Source organism: Aspergillus ibericus (genome assembly GCF_003184845.1).
Source record: "Aspergillus ibericus CBS 121593 unplaced genomic scaffold BO80scaffold_42, whole genome shotgun sequence".
NCBI lineage: Eukaryota > Fungi > Ascomycota > Eurotiomycetes > Eurotiales > Aspergillaceae > Aspergillus > Aspergillus ibericus.
In genome coordinates this window covers 176,547-201,761 of record NW_020292140.1, presented here as the reverse complement: position 1 = coordinate 201,761, position 25,215 = coordinate 176,547, and the positions used below count along the sequence as shown (strand labels likewise).

Below are 25,215 nucleotides of genomic sequence, written 5' to 3'. Positions count from 1 at the left end.
ATAGCTCCAGGGGAGGGGAAATCAGCGGTAGGCTTTCACATGCTTCCAGCCTTCTTTACTCGCATTTGATCTTTAAGTAGCTGGCAAATGCTCACTGACCATCATGACCTTTAGCGAAAGCGGGAAAAGTGTAATATAATTAAAGAGATATGAAAGTAAAATGGAATCTGCGTGACAACTTCGTCTCGGATTTGTGAAGATTCTGTAGTGGATACCTGCGTGTCGCTTCAAGGGAGGGGTCATGGTACGAAGACCACTACTATCACTTCCAACTTCTCTTCGTTCATCATGATTCTTCACGGGTATGTTAGTATCATCGTCTGTAAATCAGGATTCTAGGGACAGTATTCCGCTCATTGTAACTCTAAATATATTGTTCATTTACCCGTGGAGAATCATACAGAGTTCTTCAACATCATAGCACCAGGACATAAACGTAGCTTTTGTATTATCAATAATGCTCAGAATTGAGCTCAACTTTTGCACTTCTTGTTGATACCGATAAAGAACTGAATATTGTTATACACATATTCCTCGATGAGTTGACCGGCAACCACCCCTTATTCGTACGACTCCATCCCACCCAGGAGTCATTCAGGCAATACCGTCTTCAATGGGTATTAAGTAGTCCGGCTTGTAAGTAACTCGGAACCCGACCGTCGGGTAAATCTACTCCCAGGTTGTATTCTCGATTGCTTTTTTCATATGTCTAGAAGATGCATATTTTCAACAATTGTAAACTGGAATAGATCCCGTACTAAAGTGATCTGTCCAGACCTCGCAGATATACGACTCGCCTCGGCAAGGGAGCTCTTGTTCATGTTTGATTTCCTACTGTACCAGTGATTTTGGCATTCCGTAGACAGGCACACATGCATACACTGAAAGACAAAACAGTGGAACATATTTTGACTTGCACTACAGAAACTCATGGATTGGGTGTCGATATGTCTTGACCAACAGGGAATAACAAAAGAACTTGAGAATGGACTAAGTGTTACTTTCTTAGGATTATGCTAGCTACTGGGATGCAACAGTCACAGCCTCCCTGGCCTTGGCCATATCGGTAGATCATGCCACTGGACAGGAAGGTATCGGAATAGCCTACATGATCCGAACAAAGGGAGTAACAAAACTAGGAAACTGGAGAGTCGGTGGCCGAGACCCTTTCAATCCAGCCCGGTCTGCCGACCTGTGCATGTATTAGTCACTGTGTGTCTTGTACTCTTTTGACCCTTGATAATGGCCGAGGGCGAATCCCTGTCTAACAAAACAAGATCGGGCATTGCCGCAAATAGAAACAGCCCACGGTCAGTTAGAACTACCTTCTATATCTCAATCCCAACTCACGTCTCGTGCCTCTTCCACCAACTATGGCATACATTTCAGCTGCCATAATTATAGCCCAGCATCAAAGCATCACGGCAATCAACAGCTGGTGCCGTCACCGACTCAGTCTTGATTTCACCTCAAGTTCGCGCTTACCATGCGGTAAGAGCGTTGGTCCAGTCTATATATCGACCAGAAGTCATATCTTGCTTCACTAACGGTTGATATCTTAGATTCTAGGTATTCACTGCTCACAGCAGGGTAAGCAGTACTGCTAGTTGTTCGACTGCGATCATCCCTGACGAGATAGACGCACCTAAGGACTCCGATCATACTCAGAAATAGCCCCGAATATGCCATTCTCATCCAGATTCGCTTCTTCCTCAGGTCAACAAGGATGTTAAAAGTGTCAGGATGCCTCTGAGCATCACTAGACGGAGGGTGCAGGTCCCCGTACCCAGAGATATAAAGGACACTGATTTGCTGTTGGAACGAGACCTTCCAGAGCATCACCGCAGAAACTGAACAGTTACCATCCCACCGCAGACCTAAGATAAGTCTCGAGCAGATTTAATCTACCCCAACGCACTCGACTACCAACCTCAAGAGAAGTGCGCTACCCTGACCATCCTTCACACCACCACTACGGCCATGGCCTTCCCCCAATAACTCCAGGGCCCAACTATCACACTGAGTGAAACTCATGTCTCGATCTCCGCTGACGGAAACCCCGGCAGGATGGACACAACGTTCAAAACCCAGTGGACAGAAATATAAATAATAATCGCTGTGCTATTACCTGGTGAGTGCTTCCCCTATAATGCTATCCTTGTCTGCAGCAAAGCTTGCGCAGACGATCTTTACAAACACGATTAATTGAAGGAACTCAAACAACATGATCACTAGCAGCGTGGATTTCGACTGCCACAATAGCATCTACAGCATCAGTTTCCCAGATGGTCTGAGCGATGTCGCGACCTTCTCCCTCGCGGTTAGATACCAGCCAATGATTTTTTTTTAGCTTTATATAACTCGGGACTGGGTGGCGAGTGGCTGTGTCAGATTAATCCTAAGGAGACTACAAAGAGATACTGTTATCTTGGCGGGGCTATTGGCTATGTGCCCCCAAACTAGATTGTTGAGCTGGCCGTGGTCTCGAAGGTTGGGCTCTTGTCGCTTGTTTTAGTCGGCTCAGGAAAAGGAAGACGCAGAATTTGAAGGGGATGTGTGTGTGAGAGAGAGAGAGAGAGAGAGAGAGAGAGAGAGAGAGAGAGTGTGTGTGTGTGTGTTTTGAGAAACAGAGGAAGGGTAGCTAGAGGAAGAAAGATATGTTTACGCAGGATATGTGCCATAGGATGCCGGTTTTCAGACATTTATGGCACAGAGTACCAAGTAGACATGCAAGCGATTCCCGGCTGTGATACCCTATGCAGAACGATATTTCGATAGATATACCTGAAAGCATACTAGAACCAGTAAATGCCACACCACACACCGATCTGAGAACAATGCAAGACATATCAGAATACCTTCCAGAGTGACACCAAACCTGTCCTTCAACAAAATTCGTCCTATACACCAGAAAATTTACCACCCACCAATCCACTCCTCCTATAACCTCACATGCACGATGGCGATCTTCACGCAACCCGCGGGGCATCACCCATCCTAATCACCTGCCCACCGCGCCTTATCACCACCACCAATCAGGTGTCCCGGATCCCGCACCAGCGGGGCCTCACACAGCGGGGTTGACAACAAATCGAGTGAATCGTCGCTTCCGTATTGCCAATCAACCCTAGGCTTTCTTTTGATTTCGTTCCATTTCACTTCTCACCTCTCTTCTCTTCTCTTTCCCCTCTCACCGTGCTTTGTTGTTCCGTCAAATTCATCCAGGTGAGTTGGAATCCTAGTGGTGAGGGGTGGTATTTGTTTGTAGACATGTTCACTGATTGATGACATGTCCTGTATGCAGTCACACATCTCACTTCGCTTTCTTTCTGAACCAACAGATCAAATTTGAACCGAAAAAATGGCTGGAGGTCACCCTGCTTGTCCCTCTTGTGGAGCTGCCATTTCTGGCGATACTAAGACTTGTGTATCTTGCGGAAAGGTAAGTTAACTTGACTTGACTCGGAGTTTGTTCTGGGGGTTGTTGGAAATGGTGGCTAATGTTCGGTTTGTAGTCTTGCCCTGTTTAAGTTAAGCTCAGGCTTGATGTTGAACTGAAGGGAGGGGATAGGATTCGGAGTTTCGTGGGATGGTTTCATAATGGGCTAGGTGGGTGAGGGGTCGGGGGTGGTGTTACTTGTGTTGATGATGATGACAATGAATGAGAGATGAATGACCCTTTGTGCTTTGTATTGATCTGTCGAGGATTGTGCCGTAGGAGAGCAGATCACACCATGTTTCTCATGTTCACGGTTCTCTCTGATCGCTCGGACTGCGTCGAGAGTCGCTCTATGCTTCTTCCAGCTGGACTATCCTCTCTAGATCTAAGCATAGTTTCCGTATCCTCTTTGCTCTCTTCTTCACTGTCGCTCTCGGAGGGGCGTGAAAACCGGTTGTTGATGATCATCGAGTGGCGTTGAGGGTCAACCGTGCTGTTGTTGGGAAGAGGTTCGTTCTCAGACAAGAGGACTACGCTCACAGGGTGGTCGTAGATTCGGGGCACGTTGAAGGCTCTGTAGAGGGCGTTGAGAGCGGGGACAGATAGCCCGTGAACAACGATAGAGAACAGGACCAGCCAGTAGACAACTGTATCGCAATCGGTTAGAATCTGTACCCCCATCTCTACGCTTTGGGGCCAGTCCATACCTGGTACCATAGCGGCGGTCATATTGTTGATCTCTTTATCGCTTTGGCCGGGGGGTGGAAAGAGTCGGCGAGTATACTGCACATATGAAATTGCGCCGACACCTAGATCAATGTTAGCACGAGATATAGAGTAATTTAATGACTGAACTTACCGATCGGCCCGAAATGCCCCAGGAACAGCGCCTCCTTCCAGTCGCTGCAGACCTTGGGCATGAACCGGTATCCCACCAGAATGGCTGGGATGCGCCGGAACACCAGGATCATGAAGCCGAGTACAAACAGCCTCCACAACGTGATGCCCGTATCCTGCGGCCGTTGGAACGATTCCCATGGCATGGTCGCTCCAAGGAACATGAATGCCGAGAAATTCAGCGTCGTTTCAATAGTTGTGTTAAACGAGTCGTGTCGAGCTTGAATCTCTTCATGGTAAAGCCCGTTCCAGTTCAAGACGCACCCGGCAATAAAGCAAGCAAGTGTCTCATCTGAGCCGAAGCAGCCACAAGTGCCAACAATGAGCAACCCAATTGCCACGGGAGCCAATGTAAAGCTCTCATTATCAATCCACCTCCGTTGGGATGCTTTCCCCAAAAGCTTCTGGCACGTAAACCCTACAAAGGCACCGTAAGCGGCACCCAAAAGGATCATGTATAATACCCCTTCAATGGCCCAGTGCTTTAACGCGACACCAGCGCCGCCGCCGAAGCGCCCCGCCCCAGTTGTTCCAAGCACATCGGGCAACCCCCGTTCCAGGTCGAACTCCTCCAGGCTAAGGGTGTTGGCCGGGGCTTCGGCATATCGTAGAAGAGAGACTCCAAGCAGCAGGAGGGGAAACCCAAACCCATCATTCCCACCTGCCTCCGCAGAGATGAATTCTCGTAGTGGTCGACGGACATAGTTGTCAGCGAAAGGCCCTTTCGCTATTGCCTGGGATAGAACAGGATCCGTACACGTCACGCAAGCGCTTATGATGAGTGCCGCAAGCTTTGTGGATTGTTAGTTGCACCCAGAGCATAGCGCTGGCGAAGGAAGAAATCAACGTACAAAGGATATACGTGGGACTATAAGTTTTACGCAGCCTGTGGTTGCAAGCCATGATATGGTCATCAACGGAAGTAGGCAGATGATCATCTCCACCAAGCGTTGTCTCAAATACTTCTTGGGGAGCTCATATCCGACCTTGACTAACTGAACACCAATAACTAGGCGTGTCAAACCCTGGAACAATTAGCCAAGTTCAGTATATATCACCAGGCCATCTCACGTAGGCTATTTCGCTGGTCTCATTGTCGTCATTGCCTCCCCATTGGGATACGTTCAAGAATTTGGCACCGATCGGCCCAAATGCAATCCCAATGAGAAAGGCAGGCACTATGTAGATGTTAGTTCTGTCCTCGAGTCTGAGATCACATGGAGTCATACGAGCTTCACCAAGGTACCACCTTTGCTTGAACTTGAGTGAGATAAACCCAAATAGGAGAATGTAGAGGCCTTCGCTAAATGTCAGCTCTTCGCAGGTATCCTAGTGCTGCTTTACTCACCTGTGACGGAGAGAACGAGGTTGAAATTGCTAACATCCAGAAATGGATGCAACATCCTGTGCGAACGCTAAATAGCTGTCTTGACTGGGTCCGGCCGGGGCAAAATGCCTCAGTCCCCGAGTCTGAATAGGGAAGCTTTCCCTTGGATCTTTACGCCGCTAGACGCTGGGTATAATCAACTCCTGAACTCAATACGTTGTTGAGGAAAAGACCCGTTTGAGACGGTGAAGGATACAAGTCAGATTCTGACCTGACCTGGCCGCACAGGTCGGGGGAGAGGTCGTTGTACATACCATATCCCAAGACCATTATCTGACCCCTGTCGACCCCTTGGTACACTGTACAATATACCCGAGTGCTATCACACTTCTCCGATAGGATACGTACATAGTGGGTCCAGATACGCCTCCCTTGCAGGAGGGATTGCAGCTTCAAAGCTTGGCTGCGCTCATGGACAATGATCGGCGAGTGGCTTTGGAATGGGCCAGGAATGAAATGTCCAGGCCTCATGCTGATGGGTGGAAGATAACGGAGAATGCCAATATGATATTAAGCTTCCGAATACTGGCAGGTCGAAGCAATATCGAGCAAAGCCCTTGTAGATCCCAGATAATGCAGCGTGTCATTGACTCAAGTGATGGCAAGCGATGGCAAGGAAGGCTGATCGGCATCAAAGGGATGGAAGGCAGCAAGATAGCAGGTTGCATGTAGCCAGTAGCACCGGATGAAGATAATCAATGGCGAAAATGAGATGGGACGTGTCTGTCATGTTGTACTGCCTTCCAACGCAAGCAGTATCTGTTCGACAGAGATCAAGAACTAGGGGGTCGAGAAAGGGATAATCGGTGGCCAGACGAGACTGAACAGGTGGCAACCAGCTCCAGTAGCCATACTGTATACGCCATACTGTGTACTGTGTAGCCACCGGGCGGGGTTGAAACAACGGGAGCTCGGAGGGGAGAATGGAGTATCTACTCATTTGGAGTACCTTGGGAGAAATTAGAATCCAGCGGTTGTGCTGCGGGTAGCCGCCAGCCTGAGTGCCTGAATCCGAGGGCTGCAAGGGGCTCAACATGCGAAACGCGGCGAGTTGACGTGTTCGACAGCCACTTGAACTTGTAGCAGGGAGCAAAGTACATGGAGTTAAGCCGTACAACTAAAAATAGAAAGTTTGCAGAAAGAGGAATCCGAGGAAGTAGTAAGGAACTGGTTGGGATGATAAACAGACGCAGCAGAGGACAGCCTCCTATTTGGCTAAGAAAACAAGGGAATAATCTCTAAGTTACATAAAACCGTAGAATAAGACTGGAACTCGCCTCGCAGGTAAAACGGTCCAGCTGATCCAACACATGATAATTCACTCCTGCACCGTCTCAGTGCGCTCTTTCTTCCCCTCTGACCAGACTGTCGGGAGCCTGGATGCAATAGAGCGCACTCTCAAGGCCAATAGGCATCCACAGTATCACGATAAATGCAGATAGCGCTTGGTGATGACCAACGGACACTGCATAACTGGCCTTGTTGGGTCCTTCCATACATGAGGCATAGCTCAAATGTTGACTGCTTACGCAGTCTTCCGCCACTGTGACCAGATACCGATCAAACTGCTGACCGTACCTGCAAGACCCACGATGCCATCGTCAAGCGATGCAAACCCGAGGGCGGAAACCGGAACAGTCAAGTCACAGAGATCGGAGATGAGCTGAATACGGGCGGCAGAACGCTCCCTGACAGGATCACGTTAGTAACGCATCTCATTGCCCACAATTCGGGTCAAAGAACACTTACTTCTCAAGCTTCTTCGCTTCCACGACGCCCTCGCCTTCCTTGCGGTCAAGCGTCTTCTCCTTCTCCCGCAACCTGAACAATGTGTACACACCCGCAAGAGCGCTGCAGACCAGCCCCGCCATCCATGAGCGGTAAGCAGACTCCTGCAGCCGCTTGGCAGAAGCGAGTTTACGGACCCCGATCGTATCGACAACGGTGATTGTATCGAGAGACAGGTAGCCGGCGTATCCGAGCTGACGGCCGACGGAGAGATAGCGAAGCACGGGATCAATAGGGCCCTTGTTGTCTGAGGCGAGCGCAGCTGCCTTGAGATGTTCAACGAACTTTCCAATCCTCAGAATCTTCCGAGTTGTTCCGAATTGCTTCTTGATGGCATTGTAAGGGTCGATGGCAGACTGGGGACGGTTGGTGCGGAGGAGGTACCAGGCGTAGAAGCGAGAGAAGTACTGCAGGGTACGAAGGAGCTTATCGCGACCAACTTTAGAGTGGTCAGCAACTGCCTGAAGAGCAGCATAGATGATGGGGTGCCGATGCGCGAGAGACAGGACCTAAGAGTCAAGGGGACTTTTTGGTCTCCTCCCGGCCGAGAGGCAGTAGGGCGGGGAAGATAGAACATCAGCACGTACCTGTCGTTGCGACAAAGCGCAAGTAGTGCGCCAGGGCAGGATGGTAGACCAAGGCGTCGGCAACCATTTTGATGAGGTCGTCAAGGGATGTGTTTGGACCGCGATAAAGGGCCGGGGGATGTCGGTTAGTTAAAGAGTAGAAAGAAAGGCGGGAGTCGAATTCCGCGCGATCTCGGGACGGCGTGGGGAGCGTGCAAGGTAAGCTAAACTGACAGGCCGGCTGGCGGACGGAGGGGGGAGTTTCAGAATTCAACGATTCAACGGAATACTGACTGGAAATGGATGCTCCACACCGAGGGTCGAAGGAAGAAAAGACGGGGGAGGGGCGGAGCAAAGGATATTAGTACTCAGTCCTGGACAAGGTTGCTGGATGATAGGATCGGTAATTGAATGACCGGCGATCGACCATCGTCCCATCAGTTGTTGGTTGGCTCGCTGGGGGACCTCGGCTGGTCGGAGCATCCGAGCTCGTCCTCTTCCCCGTGCGCTCAATCACAAGATTCCACTCTCTCCACGTCGGCTCTCCAAAGGGTCCCGGTTGCGATCGGAAAACATTTTCTTTCTTCTATCTCAGACTACATCACTAACATAAGAACCATCAACTCATTACAGGCACACCACCAATCAGACCCAGTACCCTTCAAGGGTCAGCTCTGGGCTATACCGTTTACCAAAATCGCGCTTTTGGGCAAATTGTCTTCTCGGCGTCGCTTGGGCTTAGTTGTTCCTGGCTGAGATTCTTGGTGATCGCTTTCGCTGCTTGGGCTTTCTATCCAATGTTGCAAGGGCTGTCCGTCCTAGATTGGGATGTCGCTCGGGTCAAGGAAGGGTTGGCACTAGTTAGGCTGGTGTTGGCCCTGAAAACAGTGCCTATGGCTTTGGCAGATCCGTAAGGCGGGCGGGTGGCAGGATACATTGACTACTGCTCCTCTCGATTGCCCATGGACGAGGTGTCGTATCCGTGGGCCTCGAGGTAAGCACGGAACTTTTCATCCTCGTATGTGATGGTGTCCTAGAGGCCGTTAGCCGCCTCTCGCCTGATCCATTGAATTCAATACAGTGGATTGCACGTACCTGGCCGATATTTGGTAGAAGAAAAAATGCCAGTGCAGCACTAAAGATGCATAATGAACTGGAGACAAAGAAAGGATCCTGACCGGACCGGACCTTGTTAGGCGCGTTGTCCTGGATGATCGGGATCACGTAGGTGCCAACAAAGGCGCCTATCTTGCCGGCAGCGGCAGCTATGGCATAGAATTGGCCACGAACAGCAGTGGCGCTGCTTTTGGCACAGCAGAGTCCAATATTGTCACCAGGACCAAACTCACCAAGACTCGAGAAGATGCTAGTTTTCCATATCAGCTGATAAGCGATGACAGTGAAGATCTATGACATACCCAAATACAACAACGAATGCGGCGACGTTTTTTGGCGTTGAGAGATATTCATAGCAGCCAGACATGATGAAGCCAACAATGCCCTGCAGCAAAACGCCGAGTGCCAAAGTGTTGCGTGGTCCCATCCAGTCACTTGTCAAGGCTCCCAAAAAGGAGCCGGGGATGTAGAAAGAGTAAGTCAGTGTGGTCCAGCCGAAGCTCTTCCAGAGAGGGGCGGAGTCTCCCAGGATGATTGCGATCCAGTCAGACGAGTATATGCTAAAGGAATAGGAAGAGAAATCATAAAGAAACCAAATCAGTGAACACACAAACTGTCCTCGGTCAGTCATGGGCTGTGTATTGGCTAGAAGGAGGGATACACACCAGGCGCTTCCAGTAAAACCTGCGAGAAGTGACTTAGCCTCTGCTCTGCGAATAGGACGCAAGTGGATAACGATACTCACTTCACAATTAACCAAAGAGGAAAGTTGTGCATGCGTTCCCGGTTAAACTCCTCGGGTTCCTCCAGCTTCAATCGCAGATAAATCAGACTAAGAGGTGGAATGACACCAAGTCCCAATCCAATACGCCACACCGCACGTAGATGGTTCTCGGTAAAGATCAAGACCAAGATCATTGAAACCAAGGCGGAGACGACATAGGCGAAGTCAATCTGGAAATTAGTGAACATCACAAACCATCGGTTTCGATGGCCTTCCTTTAGTTCACCCGTGTTCTCCGCTGCTGCGACTGACCCTGCAGGGTACTCGCCGCCGATTCCAATTCCCAAGAAGAAACGGTATGCCGTTAGAGCGGCAAATAGGCCATAATGGCTATTATTGTATCCATAGGCCCCAGCACATAAGGCTGCAAATATGAAAAGGATAATTGTAGAAATCATAAGAGACCATTTTCGCGACCAGTGATCACTTGTGTACCCAAAAATAAGCATACCGACCACAGTGCCGGCGAAAGTGATGGAAGAGACATTCTGGCTGGCAGGGGAATCGGCGTATTCTTTGGGGTAGAGCCTCTTGAGAATTGTATTAACAGGTCCAATAATCTAAAAACAAGTCATGTCAGGAACAGTGCGGAGAGCAATTGAGGTAGAAGGGCAGACGTGAATGCACATACTCCATTAAGATAGCCATCGGAGAATAGACCAGCACCACAAGCAATTGTAGGCCAACTGCGCTCCCAGCGACTCTTCCCTGCTGCAGTGGCATCTAGAGCCACTGCTTCGAGGGAACCAGGAGCCTTTTCAGGCGGAACATCAACCTTGGACTGCACGTCCGTTTTTGTTTCCATGATGACTTCCGTAAGAATAATGCCAAGATCGGATTCAAAATCCTGGCTTGATCTATTCAGCCAGGTGAGAAAGAACAGTGACTGGCGAGTTCTGGACGGTTACTGGTAGAGATACCAGAAAGAAGGCCTAGGAAGTTACAGGAACACAGTATAGTAAGTGAGCGATTGTGCCTTTATTCTTTAGAACGATGATATAATGCTGGCGCAGGTGTGACAATACAGGATCAGAAAACGAGAAAGTGAGATGGGAAAAGCAAAATCAAGGAAACGAAGACTGGAAGAAAACCTTTCATAGCCCTGGAGGCATTGAGGGCACATGATGAATTTCCTCTTTGATCCATGCTCTTCCAGTACCACGTTTAGTTCCAGTCTGAGGTTGTATGGCCCCTCCCTTAGCAGCCTTAGCGTATTATCACCGCGGGTTAGATACGCCCGGTGGAGCCAGTACCCCATCTTCAACTGACTTCAACAGCAGGTTGATGCCACGCTAGTCCCACCTCGGAGTAGCACACCCCATAGATGCAGACTGTTATTCGCTGAGGCCTCATCCTGGCTTCGACCAGCCGAATCCCATCGAAGCGAATCCGAGATTCTTTTGCGACCTAAGGCAGCCTTCCCGGTTGCTCGCCCTGGCTTGATTTTCTTTTGCCCCATCACACATAAGAGCTCCATGCTACATGCAGCATATTACAGCTGCACGGAAAGTGGCTAAAAGACCGAGCATCGATGCAAATTTCGATTAGAGATCCCTGATAAGTAACTGGGATGATATAGATACGACGCTTCCGTACGGAGTATAAGGTTTCCCAACAGGTTGGCGGGTAGTAGTTCTTTGGGACGGAGAACTCCGGGAGGTGGTCATCCTACCATGCACGTGTTTGCGATTGATAATTTGTTCGATTTCATTTTCGTAATCCGGCAATCACTTGCGAGCTACTGTTCCTGGTCGTAGACTACGCCCTATACCAGACCCAACAATAAACACTGTCATCGGATGTGGCACTCCGCCACACCTTGAATAGTAACTCGGTTGCAATCATGGATTAGACCCCGGATATTAACTGAAAGGCTTTTACTTGAGCACTCCAGCCCACACTCTGTTTTTCGCCTCGGTGGTGGCACTCTTGACGAGAGGCTTCTGCATCCCTGCAGGGGTATGCGATGCATGACCTCGCGTCCTTTGTTCTCTCATTCTCGGGGCTTCATAGCGACTGGTAGAGATATTGGTCTGCCATGAGCGCAGGTGGGATCCGCCGTTCACTAACCTTCTAAGTAACGTAACTTCAGCATGCAAGTCGAACATCCGACCCTGTAGATGATTCTAGGTAAGTACAACAGAACAGCTACATATAATATAGAACTTTGATTGACTCGTGGCCATCGGTGCTGCGTCTACTTGGCTCCAAATTCCGGGTTTCGTACATTTGATCGGTGGAATGTGACATCGCTGTATGTAGTCCGTAAGTTGTGGAAAGCAGCTGCAATGGAATACTTAACTGCGGAGTAAAGATCCTCATACCCAGCCCGGCTTAGTCGGAGGATGCCTATTCCAATGGAGATGGAGGAGAAGGGGTGGCTGTTTGCATCTTAGGCTGATCCTCTACTTTGCTAGACCACCGCCAGATTGGAGATGTCCCGTTTGTGCAGCCAGCTGAAGAGGCCGCGGGCATAGTCGAAGATGTTGACAAGAGACCGACCGTAGTTGGACCAGCCGTTGGATGTGGTCCCGGCGTCGGAACAACCTTTCCCCAGCTGAGCTCGGGTCAGCTACGTCCCAGCGGTGATGTATCTGCCTCATCCATCACCTTATCCAGATCCTCTACTCATCAGTCCCTCCACCTTTGCTCTTTACCTCTGCTATCCAACCTCCCTGCCCTTTTTAACTCTCTAGTGTATCGTTATATCCCCCATCGCCAGCATGGGGTCCGATCCGCAGTACATAAAGTACCCTGACCTCACTCTCGCCCAACATGTCTTCAACCTCTCCAATCCAGCATGCCCGCAACCAGTTCGACAGACATCATTGAAGAAGCTTCAAGATGTCATAACCGAGAACAAGATGGCCCCCTTCTACCGACACCTTGCCCACCCCGTTGAAGGCATCCTGAATCACTCCGGCGAGGGTGTCCCTCAGCTTCCGGCCAAGTCCCTGCTTACGTCGAATATGTTGGCTTCGCGAAAGTCGCCCCAGAAAATAGACTTTCCTTGGGATGAAGCTCTTTACCAATCGCTGGTGGAAGATAACCGAAAGGAGTTGGACACTTTTCAGAAGGAGGAAGATGAGGCGGAAGAAGCCGCTGGGGAAACCGAGGTGCTGGCCGCACGGGGGAAGCGTGCGGAGTTCTGGGCGCGTGTAGGCGATAAGGTACGTCTCGAAAAGCTATGTTTTTGAGGATATTTGAGGCAGTCTTCACATGCTGGTCAACTTGCTGACACCAGATCGTGTCTGGCAGGACAAAGCTATTGAATCCCACGAAGCCCTCCTTGAGAAGACGACATTCCTCGGAACCAAGATTGATCTGATGCTTGCTATGGTCCGGATCGGCCTCTTCTTCGGTGACTCTCAATTCGTCAAGAAGAGTATCGAGCGAGCGAACACTTTTATCGAGAGTGGCGGCGACTGGGACCGGAGAAATCGCCTCAAGGCCTACAAGGGTCTGCACCTGCTCACTGTCCGCTCTTACAACATTGCTGCCCCTCTGCTGCTCGACAGCTTGTCAACCTTCACAAGTTACGAACTCTGCAGCTATTCATCCTTGGTCATCTATTCGATTCTTGCCGGCTCATTATCGCTGAAGCGAGTCGATTTCAAGGCTAAAGTTGTGGATGCGCCCGAAATCAAGGCCATTCTCGGGCCTGGAGAAGACCGCCTGGCTGCTTTGACCGGCGAGGTTTCCTCAGGACTGGGTGCCCAGGACGAGGAGATGAAGGATGCTTCGGTCTCCAGAACGACGCCAGCCGCGGCTACTACGGTGGTTAACCTGACCACTTTGGGTGCGGGCTCTGGCATCCAGGCCGAGGCTGAGACACCCGTGGACTTCTCGCCCCTTGCAAACTTGGTAGACAGCTTGTATACCGGCAACTACCGCTCTTTCTTCCTGGCGTTGGCAGCAGTGGAGGACAACTTCCTGAACCAGGACCGGTACTTGCATGAGCACCGTGCGTGGTTTGTGCGGGAAATGAGACTGCGCGCGTACCAGCAACTGCTCCAGAGCTATCGCGTTGTTGGCCTGAACAGCATGGCCAGCGACTTCGGCGTCACCGTGGATTACCTGGATCGGTAAGTCCGCGATCGGACCACGACCCGTGAATTACATAGACTGACAATTACAGGGATCTTGCGAAGTTCATCGCGAGCAACCGAATCGCTTGCACCATCGATCGTGTCAATGGCATTATTGAAACGAACCGACCGGATGATAAGAACAAGCAGTACGCGGATGTGGTGAAACATGGCGATGCTTTGATCACGAAGCTGCAAAAGTACGGCCAGGCCGTGCGGTTGCGCGGAAGTGAACGGAGCTAGAGTGGATGTCTTGACTCGCCATATGGTTCATGACTTTCTAGATGAGATACTTAGTGACTTATTCATCTTTTGACTGTTAACCATTGATCACTGCGGGCGCTAAAGCAAGCGGAGCTGCTGTATCATATTTATAAGGACCGAAGGCAACATATCCTTGAGCACTCGCACTCGTTGTGGAGACTGGGCCGAAGTTATCCTCGCTGACACGGCGTAGGGAGGGACCTAGATACGGAGTACTGATAGGCACCCTGTAGATAGCCGAGCCGAAGCTCGGGACGCCCCGGCGAGGGTGTGGGATGGCTGGCCTGAACTACTGGACGTAACTGGTCAGCCATGGGGGCAGCGCAGTCATCGGCCACGGCGGTGCGTCTCCCACCTAAGCCACGGGTGTTCCCAAGCCCATTTCGACACACTCTGAGTGTCGATGCGTAGCATGGACTCGATCAGCATCACCCCGTCTACCAGGCCTTATCATGTAGATAAAACCAAAATTACGGTTCCTGACCCCCGTGGGAGGACCCCGCTGAGTCATCTCCTCACCGCCCCGTGGGATATCCCTCGTGGCTTTCTTTTTTCTCCGTTGGGGATTTGCGGTTTGGCCCACGATCACCTGGAGACTTTCCTTGTCGGCCTATTAGACGGACTTGTCGTTTCTTTGCTTCAAGCAGCAATCCGTCGCGAGTGACCCCCGCTAGCCCCCACGGTGGAGAAGGATTGATCGTGCAATTGGCCGACTTTGGCGCATAGCTGTCGATATCATGACCTGGCAAATTAAGCTCGCCTCTCAGCTGCGGGCATCTCCGCTGCGATGCGCTGTTTCCCGGCCGAATGGTGGTGCCTGGCTGTCATGCCATAACACCCCGCGCCCCTTCTCCTCCAGGGCAAGCCTACCCGCCAGCTCTGGGCTGAGGGGTGAGTTCTTTTGGTTTCCCCCTCCCGTGTCTCTGATTGTCATTGGGCGTGACCTTCCCCCCCATGCTCGGGATTATCAGACACCCCCCGGGGCCCCGTCCAGCCCAGCCCAATCTTGTGACTCCCGGCTTCCCCTATACTGGCATACAAAGGGGACCTGCTCCTCCGTTCCGGCCTGATGCACTGTTCATGTCCTAGTAGCGGGCCCGTTACGCAACTTAACTGACCATACCCTGTACTGTCGCAGATTCCACCATGACCATCTCCCTCACCACGAAGCGCACCCTGACCGCCTCGGCCCCGCGTCGTTTGACCTTGGACAACGTCAACCCCCATGTTAAGGCTGCCAAGTATGCCGTCCGTGGTGAGCTGGCTGTCAAGGCGGAGGAGTACCGTGTGAAGTTGGAGAAGGGGGACAAGTCGTTGCCTTTTGACAGCGTGATTTTCGCCAACATCGGCAACCCTCAGCAGCTGGACCAGAAGCCCATCAGCTTCTTCCGCCAGGTGCTCAGTCTTCTCGAAAACCCCACCTTGCTGGAGAACCCCGAGGCTCTTCGTACCACCTTCGGCTACCAGCAGGATGTCATTGACCGGGCCAAGGTGCTCCTTGCGGACGTCCAGAGCGTCGGTGCTTACAGTCACAGTCAGGGTGCCCCCATCATCCGTAAAAGTGTGGCCCAGTTTATTGAGGAGCGGGACGGCTTCCCCGCCAACCCCCAGGACCTGTACCTAACCGGTGGTGCCTCCTCCGGTGTCAGCACTCTTTTGAACATCATCTGCGATGGCCCCAGCGCTGGAGTCCTCGTGCCCATCCCTCAATACCCTCTCTACACCGCCACTCTTTCTCTCCTGGACGCCCAGTGCGTTCCTTACCACTTGGAAGAGCACAAGGCTTGGGGTACCGATGTGAACGCCATCCGTGAGAACCTGGCGCAGGCCAAGGCTGCTGGCACCGACGTGCGTGCCATCGTCGTTATCAACCCCGGTAACCCGACCGGTGCTTCTCTCAGCGCTGAGGACATCAAGGGCGTGCTCGACCTGGCTGCCGAGGAGAAGCTGGTGGTGATTGCGGACGAGGTGTACCAGACCAACGTCTTTACGGGCGAGTTCATCTCTTTCAAGAAGAGACTTCGTCAGTTGCAGCAGGAGGTGCCTGGAAAGTACGACAACGTGGAGCTGGCCTCCCTGCACAGTGTCTCTAAGGGCATGGTTGGTGAATGTGGTCACCGTGGTGGCTACTTCGAGCTGGTCGGATTCGACCCCGAGGTCGCGGCTCAGATCTACAAATATGTCAGCATCATGCTCTGCCCGCCGGTCATCGGACAGTGCCTGGTCGAGCTGATGGTGAACCCTCCCAAGAAGGGCGAGCCCAGTCACGCGGTGTACCAGAAGGAGTACAACGGCATCCGGGATGGCCTGAAGCAGCGCGCCTTTGCTTTGTACGAAGCCTTCCAGCGCATGGAGGGAGTTGAGTGCCAGGAACCTCAGGTACGTAGTTCAACCACAATCGAACCATGTTGTCGATGTCCACTGACCAATATCTAGGGTGCCATGTACCTCTTCCCCACCATCACCCTGCCCCCTAAGGCCATCCAGGCCGCCAAGGCCGAGAACCGTGCTGCCGACGAGTTCTACTGCCTCCGTCTGCTCGACGCCACCGGTGTCTGTGTCGTTCCCGGCTCCGGCTTCGGCCAGAAGGAGAACACGCTGCACTTCCGCACGACCTTCCTGGCTCCTGGAACGGACTGGGTTGAGCGGATTGTGAAGTTCCACTCTGAGTTCATGGCCAAGTACAAATAAGGAGACGGACGGTCATATAACCTGCACGCGTTATGAAGATATAGAGTTATACCACTGCCCTGTTCACAAGACATAGAAGAATTCCATCTAGGAACATCCTGTTAATTTCTCAAGAGTCCTATTGATGCTGCTGTGATTGTACGTACGTATTCCCTTCTAGATTCGAGTAGTCAGGGCCAAAGACATGTGGATATACTAGCGGAAGTAGCCATTTACTGATTGGGAGAATGTCTATCGATTCACCCTCTCCCCCCAGAACCCAATCCTTGCTAAATCTGAGAATAAGAGTAGGTCGGATAGACAGCTGTCGGTGGGGAATCCCTCGTGAGTTGTGCCCCGGTGACCCAGAGTCCCGAGTGGAACCAAGGGACGACCCGAGGCTTGCTGCTCCACTTGACCGGGACCCTCCATCATCAAATCTGGGGACAGAGAAGGTCGTGCCGTTGAAGAGACTGCTACTGTAGTATTGGCATCAGTGATCGGCTCTACTATCTTTCTTGTGCTCCCTGCCAGTAGGTCTAGACCTCTAGAGACTATTAATAGGTTGCACAGTCTCTTGTAAGCACTAAGCGGCCGTGACGGGACTTGATTAGGATCGTCGATCGGACAAACAGGGGACCTCGCCGATGAAGACTCTTATTTATCAGGCCCATCGGCCCTTCTCTGGCTCTTCAATTCTCTGATTCTTTCTCCTCGCTATACACGTCAGGTCATGTCCCTCCTATCCCTCCCCACCGAGCTCGTGAGCATCGTTTGCAGCTATTTGGAGCAGTCCCACTGGTGCGCTCTTCGCTTGGCGTGCCGGAGTCTGTACGCCAAGTCCCTCGATGCCTTTGCCATCCGCGTCTTCAAGACCATCACCTTCTTAGTGACCACTGATAGTCTCCGTCGCCTGAAAAAGATTGCCGCCCATGATTTCTTCCGGCGGCGAGTCCAAGAACTGTGGGTTGTGCCGGAACTGTTTGGAGGTCTCTATGACGCCGAAATAGCCAGTTCCTCCCCCATCATAGGAAGAAGGCTGCCGAATGGCCAGGCGCTCACGGCTGCGGATGTCGAGAGCAGTTATGCCACTTATCAAGCTATAGTAGCAGATCATCTCAGCATCCTTGAGGCTGACACCTTCAGTGATGTGCTCAAGATCTGCCTGGAGAGCTTTGAAAACCTCGCCGTCTTCGGACTGCGATATCGCCATGTCTCCCATCTCGCATCGAAAACGGATACCCGCTGTCTTGGCCTGCGCAGGTTAGAGGAACAGCTCAACTGCAATCAGACCTACCCGCTGCGACGATTTGGTGGTTTTCACACCCGCGTCGCCAGGTCCCACGCATTGGCCTTCTCGGCTTTTGCCAGAGCGGCCATCGCATCCAACCAAGGCATCACCAAGTTGTACACTTGCCGTCATCAGTGTTGTGGTCTGACCCCCCAATACTTGACTCTCACCCCTGAGCAGTATGAGTCTCTGCTGCCGCTCCTGAATCATGTCAAGAATCTACATCTCTGCATCTGTACATTCGGAGCTCAATCGGAAGAGATCATCCTCAACTATCTTCTTGAGATCCTCGCAGCGACTGCCCCTAGCCTTGAAGTGCTGACTTTCTCGACATGGAATCGAGACCACCAACTGAGCCCTCCTGATTTATCCGGGATCTCGCGGCGCATTCACTTCACACGCCTTGCAGAGCTTCATCTCCATGAAATCGAGATCGCTTCCGATGCCTTCCAACGCCTTGTACGCAGCGCCGCGCCGACATTGAAGACCCTTACCCTGAAAGCCATCAGCTTGACGGACGAAGCGATGTCCACGGTAATCTATAGAGACGATATCGAGCGCTCCTGGCAGCAGGTTCTAGATTTTTTTCGGGATGAACTGTCTCTACAATCTCTGCACATGGTCTTCCTGTTTCACCGGGGCCAGAGGGTGGAGATAATCGACCGCTCGAGTCAGCTCGCCGGCAATTTGAGGCCCAACGACGGTACCCGCACTTTTTTCAGTGCCGACCGAGCCCGTATCTCCTTCAAAGACTGGGTTGGCCAGCTCAGACCAAACCTGCCAGTGATTACCGAGGTGGCATAAGGACCGAGGGATCACAACTCGGAGGGTCGTACAGTAGGGGCGGGAGCCCTTGTAGAGCGACCCTTGCAAAATGAAGAGCCAGATCAGGCTCGTAACACTTTCTCCCTTATATATAAAATGCTGAAAGAGAATTTGGCCGACTCGAATGATAGGGAATGTGGCTATCGCAGGATGCTTATGTCAGCTACGCCTGCGGCGATCCTCCCCCGCTCGAGGAATTAAGCCTTGAGAGCAAAGTTGCCTGACGCATCCACAACGAAGTTCTTCAGGATCAGTCTCGTGTCGCAATCAGCACCAGACACCCTCGCTCTTCACTAACCGAGGCATGAACAGAGAATCGTCCAGTCACTTACTTCATATCATTGCTTTTGAACATGGGTGATCAGGGTGATGAGCCGTTGCAGGTTGGTCACCTTCATTTGTGGGCGCATTCGCCAATGCGATGGCCCGGGCTATACAGGTGAATAGCTAATTCGGCCATTGAATCTCGCTCTTAGGACCTGGAGAAGACGTATTGCCCGCCTCTGGATCCAGCCTTGCTTACGGCTATTGCTTTTGACTATGATCTGAGGGTCCCTACTCAGCTTCAACAACTTCGCGACACCTTAGATGCTCTCCGCTTATCAGCATGGGAACAGGAGGATCTACCGTTCGATCCCTCCGGCACGTCCGGATTAAGCCCAGAAAATGGCCCAGAAGCAGATGGGATTTTCTCGGAGCGCAGCGGATCACAGGGTGACCCGTCGCGCGCAGCTGATCTCTCGAGCCTCACGTCTGGTTTCTCTTCATTCGGTCTGAGTGAGCGGAGCTCAAACAGTAGAAGCAAAAGTGGCTCGACGACATCAGACCATATTTCCTATATTATTGGGGCGGACGGCTCTATCTGTTTGTCTGGGGCTAGCGACGATGACAAGATCGGCTATCTGACGGAGATGTTTCCTTCGGCGGACCTCTTTACGATCAAACACACATTGAAGAAGTCCAATGGGGACGTTGACCGCTCAATGGACGTCCTGCTGAACCTCGCGTTCTTTGACGAGCAGGCGCCTGATGAGGATGGGCGGACGGTTGCTGTTCCCAAAGGCGTGGACGGCTTCGAAGACGGTCCTGGAGAGGCCGGTAGGAAGCAAGGACGCAAGCGCAAAGCCAAGAACAGAACGGGCCGCAAACAAGAGTTTTCGTCGCCCCTAGGATCCGAGCCTGAGTTGGATGGCACATCCACTCTTAACAAATGGGATGCTGCCGGGAAGGATGTGGAATTCATCCATGCGCGAACCTCACCGATCCTCAAGAAGGAAACGGTGCGCTCGACTTATCATGCCAATGGAGCCTCCCTTCCCGCTACAATACGGGCCCTTGCGAGTGCGCATGCCCCGAAAGATGAACGGGTCATCAATGAGGATCCAGTTTTGCTTGCGCAGGTGGCCGAACTTACGCAAGAATTCTCTTCGGTCCCAGCACTCACGTTTGCGGGCTTGCTCAATATCACGAGAAGTTCTGTATCGGCTGCTAGCGAGCTCGCAGCGGCCATGTTAACGGGCCCAGTGCCCCCCTCCATGTCTGAGATGATCAAGATCACGGCGCCACCCCCACCGGTGGATGTTGAAGAGGAGGTGCTTTCTACGCGATCCGCTAATATACCGGTTACCCGAGATCTCTATCGAGCGAGAAGCGCGGCGGGCTTGCACTTTGCGGCAGGCGCCGAAGCATTAACCAAGGCATCAATCGCATATAGGCGCGGCAAGTCGGATCGACTGATGGGTGGTGCGGCTGCGTACTACTCTGCAGTGGGGCGGGATCATATGGAACGCGCCAAGCGCAATGCCGCAGCTGCCGCCGACGCCCTGGTTGATTCCCAGTCTACATGGAATATGCTCGACCTTCATGGAGTGTCGGTACAGGACGCGGTCCGGATCGCCAGCGCACGCGTGTCGGAGTGGTGGGAGTCTCTGGGCGATGCGAAATACATGCGAGGAGGTGGTGACCCAGCCCAGGGTGGCTATCGCATTGTCACCGGTCTTGGAAGGCATAGCCATGACGGCACCTCACGCCTGGGTCCAGCTGTTGGGAAGATGCTGGCTAGAGAAGGCTGGAGGGTGGAAATTGGAGCTGGAGTTTTGACCGTTGTGGGTGTTGTGCGGCATCGCTAAGGCTTTGCTATTCTGGTTCTCTCCATACTTGAGCTTGGAGCGTTCACCTAGAATGCGGATCTAGAGAAGGGACGTTTTGTGGCCAATATCTACTACACATACATACATACATACATACATACAATCATGCATACATCACACATTCATGCATTTCTACACGTGAACTTGCAAATAATGTATCTACTATATAATCTATAGGAGGCAGACACGGGCTCTAGCCCGTGTACAAAATATACCAAGGTAGACGTTGAGGTGCTTCCGTCCGGATGACGTAAAATCGCAGGCAAATGAGCTATAGCGGCGACCATACCAATGGCCCCTCACCATCTTTTCCCCTCAATCTTCACGTCCGAGATCGTGATCGCTAGTACTCACCAAAACGGAATCCCTCCAACTTGCCCCTTGAGCCCTAACCTCATGCGCTTCCCGGGCCTGAGCTCTCCCCTTCGCATCTTCACCGTACCCCTCCGATCGCAGCCCGCGCGATCCCTCCGCCATCATCCTCGCCCCATCTCCGGCGCAACAGTCCTGCGAGCCGCGCCCACGATCCCCTTCCTCGGATCCTTCTTCAGTTCCAGCGCCAAATTCAACACCCAAGACGACAGCAACATGTCGTACCCCGACCAACGCAGCCCGGATGCGTGGCAAGCTGTCCTAAGTCCCGGTATCTATACCTCGGCACCCACCCCCCCCCCCCCCCCTCACTTAATCCCCCCAACTAACACACCTCATCTCAACACAGAACAATTCCGCGTCCTCCGCGAAAAAGGCACCGAGCGACCCTTCACGGGCGAATACGACGGCCACTACCCGTCCCAGGGCGTCTACAACTGCGCCGGTTGCAATGCGCCCCTGTACAAAGCATCACACAAGTTCAAGTCAGGCTGTGGCTGGCCCGCGTACTTTGATTCTATTCCGGGGGCGGTTACAAGACATACGGATAGTTCGTTTGGGATGGAACGGACGGAGATTGTCTGTAGTAATTGTGGGGGGCATCTGGGACATGTGTTTAAGGGTGAGGGGTATCCGACCCCGACGGATGAGAGGCATTGTGTGAATAGTATTAGTTTGCGGTTTAAGGAGGAGGGGAATTAGGGGGTGGTGTGGTTGGGGTTTGGTGTAGATTAGTGTATGTATGTGTTGAAGTAAATGAGATGAGAGATGAGAGAAACCTTAACTTTCGATATCCTCCGTAATCAACATCAAACGGCCGCTGGCACGTGCCGTGGCCGGTCGGCGAACCCACCGCCTTGCAGCCTGAGGCGCGCGCGGGACACCGCAAGCCGCCACTTGGTGGCCCATTGACGTCCCCCGTTTCAACTCCCCTTTAATCTCCTTTCCTCCTCTCCGGTTGCATTCCCTGGTAATTCGACTCGGACTGCGTCCCTAGCTGTCATGTCTCGACGTGCCACGCCGTCCCAGGCTGCTCAGAACCAGCAGATCATCAAGAGTCTGTTGAAACTCGACCAGAACAAGACATGTGCCGATTGCAAGCGCAATAAGCGTTAGTGACCCTCCGCAATTCCCCATATACTTTTCTGTGGCCGCGCTGCATGTCTCCGTTCAATGCGGATGCACATATGTGCTTTGCGATCGCTGGCTAATAAGTTCTTGATTTTAGATCCGCGATGGGCGTCATGGAATCTGGGAATCTTCATCTGTATCCGGTGCTCGGGCATTCATCGCGGCATGGGCACCCATATTAGTCGGGTGAAATCCGTCGACCTTGACTCGTGGACGGATGAACAACTGCAGAGTGTTGTGAGATGGGGCAATTCTAGGGCAAACAAGTGCGTTGTTTCCGCGACAATTCGTGTGTTTCTGGGACCTTGGACTCATGGTTGTTGGCAGGTATTGGGAAGCGAAATTGGCTCCCGGTCATGTTCCCTCTGAAGCGTAAGTGGATATCTTCCCCGCATATTATCTGACTGGGTGACTGTGTGGCTGAATTGACACCGTGAGTAGGAAGATCGAGAACTTCATCCGGACAAAGTACGAGTCTAAGCGTTGGGTCATGGATGGTCAGATGCCCGACCCTTCGACCTTGGATGATGGGGATGACGATGTGGTAGGTGGTTTAGTTGCACCCCTTGTTGATAGGCACTATTGGATAGCATTAACTTGAGTCAAAAGCCTCTTGCAGTAGTACAGGAAAAGGCGAAACTTGAGCGCTCCGCTTCTCAGCGGGTGGCGACGGCCAGTCAGCCTGCAGTCCATCGCCAGCAAGCATCCATCGACCTCTTCGGCGACGATATCTCCCCTCCCGCGCGTCCCAGTACCACAGATCCCACCCCTCGGGCGCCTCCCAAACAACCACAGTCGGCGCCTGCTCCTAAGCCGGCGGCCCGTCCTGGAGATTCGCTCCTGGGACTGGACTTCTTCGGCAGCACTCAGCCGGCCCCCAGCAGTCGGCCAGCCAGCATTGCGTCGACTCCTGCTGGTTCCACCGGAATGTCGAGACCCGATCTGAAGCAGTCTATTCTATCACTATACTCGAAGGCTCCGCCGGCTCCGGCGCATCATGAGCGCACATCCTCGTTCGGAGATCTTGCCTCTCCCCCGGCTCGCTCCGCATCGGCCTCAAACATGGGTGGTCTGACTGATGCTTTTAGCGGATTGAGTATTCCATCAACCACGTCCCCTCCGGCCCCCAAACCCGCCGAGAAACCCTCGCCCTTCGCCAATTTGGCGAACTTTGCCAGCATAAAGTCCACACCGGCAGCCCCCAAGGTCTCTTCGCCTACTGCTTCCGTTAACAGCGGCGGTGGCAGTCTTTTTGATAGCCTCACTTCTCCTGTCGTGCCCCCACCAAAGCCGCTGTCCCGTACCACATCAGTTTCCTCCAATGGGTTTGATGCGGGATTCACCAGTTTTGCGTCTCCTCCGCCTCCCAAGCCGAACCCACCGCAGTCGCCTCTCTCCAACGATCTGTTCGGACTTTCTTCTCCGGCCCCAGCCGCGCCAGCTGCCGTCTCGCCACCGCCGTTCGCATCGACCTCTCCGCAGGATCTGAAGTCTGCTTTCAACCTCAACCCCGCTCCTGCCCCAGCTCCGAAGCCCGCTAGCACCACGGCGTCTGTCGCAAACGTGCTTCCCCCCACGACCATTGACCCATGGGGAGGCAATGCCTGGAGTACGCCGGAACCCGCGCCTGCGGCTCCCGCTGCTCCATCTTCGATGATGAAGGTCCCCGACACGCTGACTGCCAATGACGTTGGTGGAGGCTGGGGCGCCCCGGCCCTGTCTGCGGGTTCCAAGCCGGCGCCAACTGTTGCGGCCGATGAAGATTTCGGCGGATGGGCCAGCGCGGCACCGATCTCGTCTACCACGACCAACACTACTACGACTAATAAGAACGCATCCTCTAAACCGGCGGGCGGGTTTGGCGGAGCCGACGACTTGTTTTCTAATGTTTGGGAGTAAGGCCTTTGGGTCGGCTCGCATCCGTCTACTTTGCACATATCGGTGTTTATCGTCTATCTTTTAGACTTCAGCGGCAGGTTTCAATGTGATCTCGTGTTATTACGTTTCCTTCTCCATTTTTACAGTGTCTACCTCCCTGTTTTGGTATCTTGTTTCTCATCACTCATGACCAGGGATGGACATTGCATTTGGATTGTAAAATGGGCGGGGTTATGGATTCATAAGCTTATGTAGTCATGCCGTACGTGCTATGTTCTTCACACTGGTGTATACGAAGTAGAGCATCATGATATGAATTGCCTCGGAGTTCGGTGGTTGTAGCAAAATCTCGGTCGCATGATCGACACAAGGATTACGAACGAGGTCATGGCTGGGAGCAGGCACATCCAGTCCCTGTAGCTAAAATGTCTGCTTGTAGCTGACAACACTCGCGTTGTCTCCTTGAACAATCCACAGACGGCACAATATAAGAGCGTAGGATGGTTCGGGTGGGTCTCGCGGAGGCCTCGCCACCGATCCATCGGGTGGCTCTCGGCTCATCAACAACA

General features: G+C 52.5%; 10 protein-coding genes across 10 annotated transcripts; 6 read left to right on the top strand and 4 right to left on the bottom strand.

The window, feature by feature from the left end:
* Nucleotides 1–1,135: 1,135 nt before the first annotated feature.
* Nucleotides 1,136–2,034, bottom strand: BO80DRAFT_437582 (uncharacterized protein; the record flags this gene model as incomplete). The annotated part of the gene is made up of 5 exons (XM_025721008.1): nucleotides 1,136–1,192; nucleotides 1,351–1,371; nucleotides 1,486–1,510; nucleotides 1,646–1,877; nucleotides 1,950–2,034. The coding sequence occupies 5 exons, from the start codon at nucleotides 2,032–2,034 to the stop codon at nucleotides 1,136–1,138; spliced, it is 420 nt and encodes a 139-aa protein (XP_025572061.1).
* A 1,324-nt stretch (nucleotides 2,035–3,358) lies between these two features.
* BO80DRAFT_185240 (putative plasma membrane antiporter) lies at nucleotides 3,359–5,973 on the bottom strand. Its single transcript, XM_025714063.1, has 7 exons — nucleotides 5,685–5,973; nucleotides 5,566–5,634; nucleotides 5,408–5,514; nucleotides 5,188–5,361; nucleotides 4,299–5,127; nucleotides 4,147–4,248; nucleotides 3,359–4,086 (listed from the first exon to the last, which is right to left on the bottom strand). Exons 1-7 carry the CDS (start codon nucleotides 5,737–5,739, stop codon nucleotides 3,728–3,730), a joined length of 1,695 nt encoding a protein of 564 aa, XP_025572060.1. The 5' UTR covers nucleotides 5,740–5,973; the 3' UTR covers nucleotides 3,359–3,727.
* A 1,030-nt stretch (nucleotides 5,974–7,003) lies between these two features.
* BO80DRAFT_185131 (PEX11 family protein) lies at nucleotides 7,004–8,326 on the bottom strand. Its single transcript, XM_025714061.1, has 3 exons — nucleotides 8,099–8,326; nucleotides 7,473–7,950; nucleotides 7,004–7,411 (listed from the first exon to the last, which is right to left on the bottom strand). Exons 1-3 carry the CDS (start codon nucleotides 8,163–8,165, stop codon nucleotides 7,249–7,251), a joined length of 708 nt encoding a protein of 235 aa, XP_025572059.1. The 5' UTR covers nucleotides 8,166–8,326; the 3' UTR covers nucleotides 7,004–7,248.
* A 599-nt stretch (nucleotides 8,327–8,925) lies between these two features.
* BO80DRAFT_185145 (putative MFS phospholipid transporter (Git1)) lies at nucleotides 8,926–10,926 on the bottom strand. Its single transcript, XM_025714062.1, has 6 exons — nucleotides 10,609–10,926; nucleotides 9,939–10,537; nucleotides 9,859–9,877; nucleotides 9,496–9,806; nucleotides 9,173–9,443; nucleotides 8,926–9,110 (listed from the first exon to the last, which is right to left on the bottom strand). The coding sequence occupies exons 1-6, from the start codon at nucleotides 10,780–10,782 to the stop codon at nucleotides 9,018–9,020; spliced, it is 1,467 nt and encodes a 488-aa protein (XP_025572058.1). The 5' UTR covers nucleotides 10,783–10,926; the 3' UTR covers nucleotides 8,926–9,017.
* Nucleotides 10,927–12,587: 1,661 nt separating this feature from the next.
* BO80DRAFT_414069 (proteasome regulatory particle lid subunit RPN7) lies at nucleotides 12,588–14,497 on the top strand. Its single transcript, XM_025718083.1, has 3 exons — nucleotides 12,588–13,147; nucleotides 13,236–14,062; nucleotides 14,116–14,497. Exons 1-3 carry the CDS (start codon nucleotides 12,701–12,703, stop codon nucleotides 14,306–14,308), a joined length of 1,467 nt encoding a protein of 488 aa, XP_025572057.1. The 5' UTR covers nucleotides 12,588–12,700; the 3' UTR covers nucleotides 14,309–14,497.
* Nucleotides 14,498–14,917: 420 nt separating this feature from the next.
* On the top strand, nucleotides 14,918–17,266 carry BO80DRAFT_427998 (putative alanine aminotransferase). Its single transcript, XM_025720149.1, has 3 exons — nucleotides 14,918–15,220; nucleotides 15,468–16,708; nucleotides 16,766–17,266. The coding sequence occupies exons 1-3, from the start codon at nucleotides 15,067–15,069 to the stop codon at nucleotides 17,018–17,020; spliced, it is 1,650 nt and encodes a 549-aa protein (XP_025572056.1). The 5' UTR covers nucleotides 14,918–15,066; the 3' UTR covers nucleotides 17,021–17,266.
* Nucleotides 17,267–17,594: 328 nt separating this feature from the next.
* BO80DRAFT_185063 (uncharacterized protein) lies at nucleotides 17,595–19,560 on the top strand. The gene has a single exon (XM_025714060.1). It carries the CDS (start codon nucleotides 17,733–17,735, stop codon nucleotides 19,092–19,094), a length of 1,362 nt encoding a protein of 453 aa, XP_025572055.1. The 5' UTR covers nucleotides 17,595–17,732; the 3' UTR covers nucleotides 19,095–19,560.
* On the top strand, nucleotides 19,469–21,244 carry BO80DRAFT_448126 (Smr domain protein; the record flags this gene model as incomplete). The annotated part of the gene is made up of 2 exons (XM_025721647.1): nucleotides 19,469–19,498; nucleotides 19,592–21,244. 2 exons carry the CDS (start codon nucleotides 19,469–19,471, stop codon nucleotides 21,242–21,244), a joined length of 1,683 nt encoding a protein of 560 aa, XP_025572054.1.
* A 334-nt stretch (nucleotides 21,245–21,578) lies between these two features.
* BO80DRAFT_414062 (peptide-methionine (R)-S-oxide reductase) lies at nucleotides 21,579–22,408 on the top strand. The gene is made up of 2 exons (XM_025718082.1): nucleotides 21,579–21,908; nucleotides 21,987–22,408. Exons 1-2 carry the CDS (start codon nucleotides 21,662–21,664, stop codon nucleotides 22,337–22,339), a joined length of 600 nt encoding a protein of 199 aa, XP_025572053.1. The 5' UTR covers nucleotides 21,579–21,661; the 3' UTR covers nucleotides 22,340–22,408.
* Nucleotides 22,409–22,569: 161 nt separating this feature from the next.
* Nucleotides 22,570–24,972, top strand: BO80DRAFT_427993 (stromal membrane-associated protein). Its single transcript, XM_025720148.1, has 5 exons — nucleotides 22,570–22,748; nucleotides 22,866–23,034; nucleotides 23,096–23,140; nucleotides 23,210–23,312; nucleotides 23,378–24,972. Exons 1-5 carry the CDS (start codon nucleotides 22,640–22,642, stop codon nucleotides 24,665–24,667), a joined length of 1,716 nt encoding a protein of 571 aa, XP_025572052.1. The 5' UTR covers nucleotides 22,570–22,639; the 3' UTR covers nucleotides 24,668–24,972.
* Nucleotides 24,973–25,215: the final 243 nt, after the last annotated feature.

Coding starts and splice junctions, on each gene's coding strand:
- BO80DRAFT_185240 (XM_025714063.1), bottom strand. CDS start 5,739: ATGTTGCATCCATTTCTGGATGTTAGCAATTTCAACCTCGTTCTCTCC. Junction 4,249..4,298: donor GGGGCATTTCGGGCCGATCG/GTAAGTTCAGTC, acceptor ACATTGATCTAG/GTGTCGGCGCAATTTCATAT. Junction 4,087..4,146: donor GACCGCCGCTATGGTACCAG/GTATGGACTGGC, acceptor ATTGCGATACAG/TTGTCTACTGGCTGGTCCTG.
- BO80DRAFT_185131 (XM_025714061.1), bottom strand. CDS start 8,165: ATGGTTGCCGACGCCTTGGTCTACCATCCTGCCCTGGCGCACTACTTG. Junction 7,951..8,098: donor GCGCTTTGTCGCAACGACAG/GTACGTGCTGAT, acceptor ACCACTCTAAAG/TTGGTCGCGATAAGCTCCTT. Junction 7,412..7,472: donor GAAGCGAAGAAGCTTGAGAA/GTAAGTGTTCTT, acceptor TGATCCTGTCAG/GGAGCGTTCTGCCGCCCGTA.
- BO80DRAFT_185145 (XM_025714062.1), bottom strand. CDS start 10,782: ATGGAAACAAAAACGGACGTGCAGTCCAAGGTTGATGTTCCGCCTGAA. Junction 10,538..10,608: donor CCGATGGCTATCTTAATGGA/GTATGTGCATTC, acceptor ACTTGTTTTTAG/ATTATTGGACCTGTTAATAC. Junction 9,444..9,495: donor GCATTCGTTGTTGTATTTGG/GTATGTCATAGA, acceptor ATGGAAAACTAG/CATCTTCTCGAGTCTTGGTG.
- BO80DRAFT_414069 (XM_025718083.1), top strand. CDS start 12,701: ATGGGGTCCGATCCGCAGTACATAAAGTACCCTGACCTCACTCTCGCC. Junction 13,148..13,235: donor GGGCGCGTGTAGGCGATAAG/GTACGTCTCGAA, acceptor CGTGTCTGGCAG/GACAAAGCTATTGAATCCCA. Junction 14,063..14,115: donor ACCGTGGATTACCTGGATCG/GTAAGTCCGCGA, acceptor TGACAATTACAG/GGATCTTGCGAAGTTCATCG.
- BO80DRAFT_427998 (XM_025720149.1), top strand. CDS start 15,067: ATGACCTGGCAAATTAAGCTCGCCTCTCAGCTGCGGGCATCTCCGCTG. Junction 15,221..15,467: donor CGCCAGCTCTGGGCTGAGGG/GTGAGTTCTTTT, acceptor GTACTGTCGCAG/ATTCCACCATGACCATCTCC. Junction 16,709..16,765: donor TTGAGTGCCAGGAACCTCAG/GTACGTAGTTCA, acceptor ACCAATATCTAG/GGTGCCATGTACCTCTTCCC.
- BO80DRAFT_185063 (XM_025714060.1), top strand. CDS start 17,733: ATGTCCCTCCTATCCCTCCCCACCGAGCTCGTGAGCATCGTTTGCAGC.
- BO80DRAFT_414062 (XM_025718082.1), top strand. CDS start 21,662: ATGCGCTTCCCGGGCCTGAGCTCTCCCCTTCGCATCTTCACCGTACCC. Junction 21,909..21,986: donor GCAAGCTGTCCTAAGTCCCG/GTATCTATACCT, acceptor ATCTCAACACAG/AACAATTCCGCGTCCTCCGC.
- BO80DRAFT_427993 (XM_025720148.1), top strand. CDS start 22,640: ATGTCTCGACGTGCCACGCCGTCCCAGGCTGCTCAGAACCAGCAGATC. Junction 22,749..22,865: donor CGATTGCAAGCGCAATAAGC/GTTAGTGACCCT, acceptor TCTTGATTTTAG/ATCCGCGATGGGCGTCATGG. Junction 23,035..23,095: donor GGCAATTCTAGGGCAAACAA/GTGCGTTGTTTC, acceptor GGTTGTTGGCAG/GTATTGGGAAGCGAAATTGG.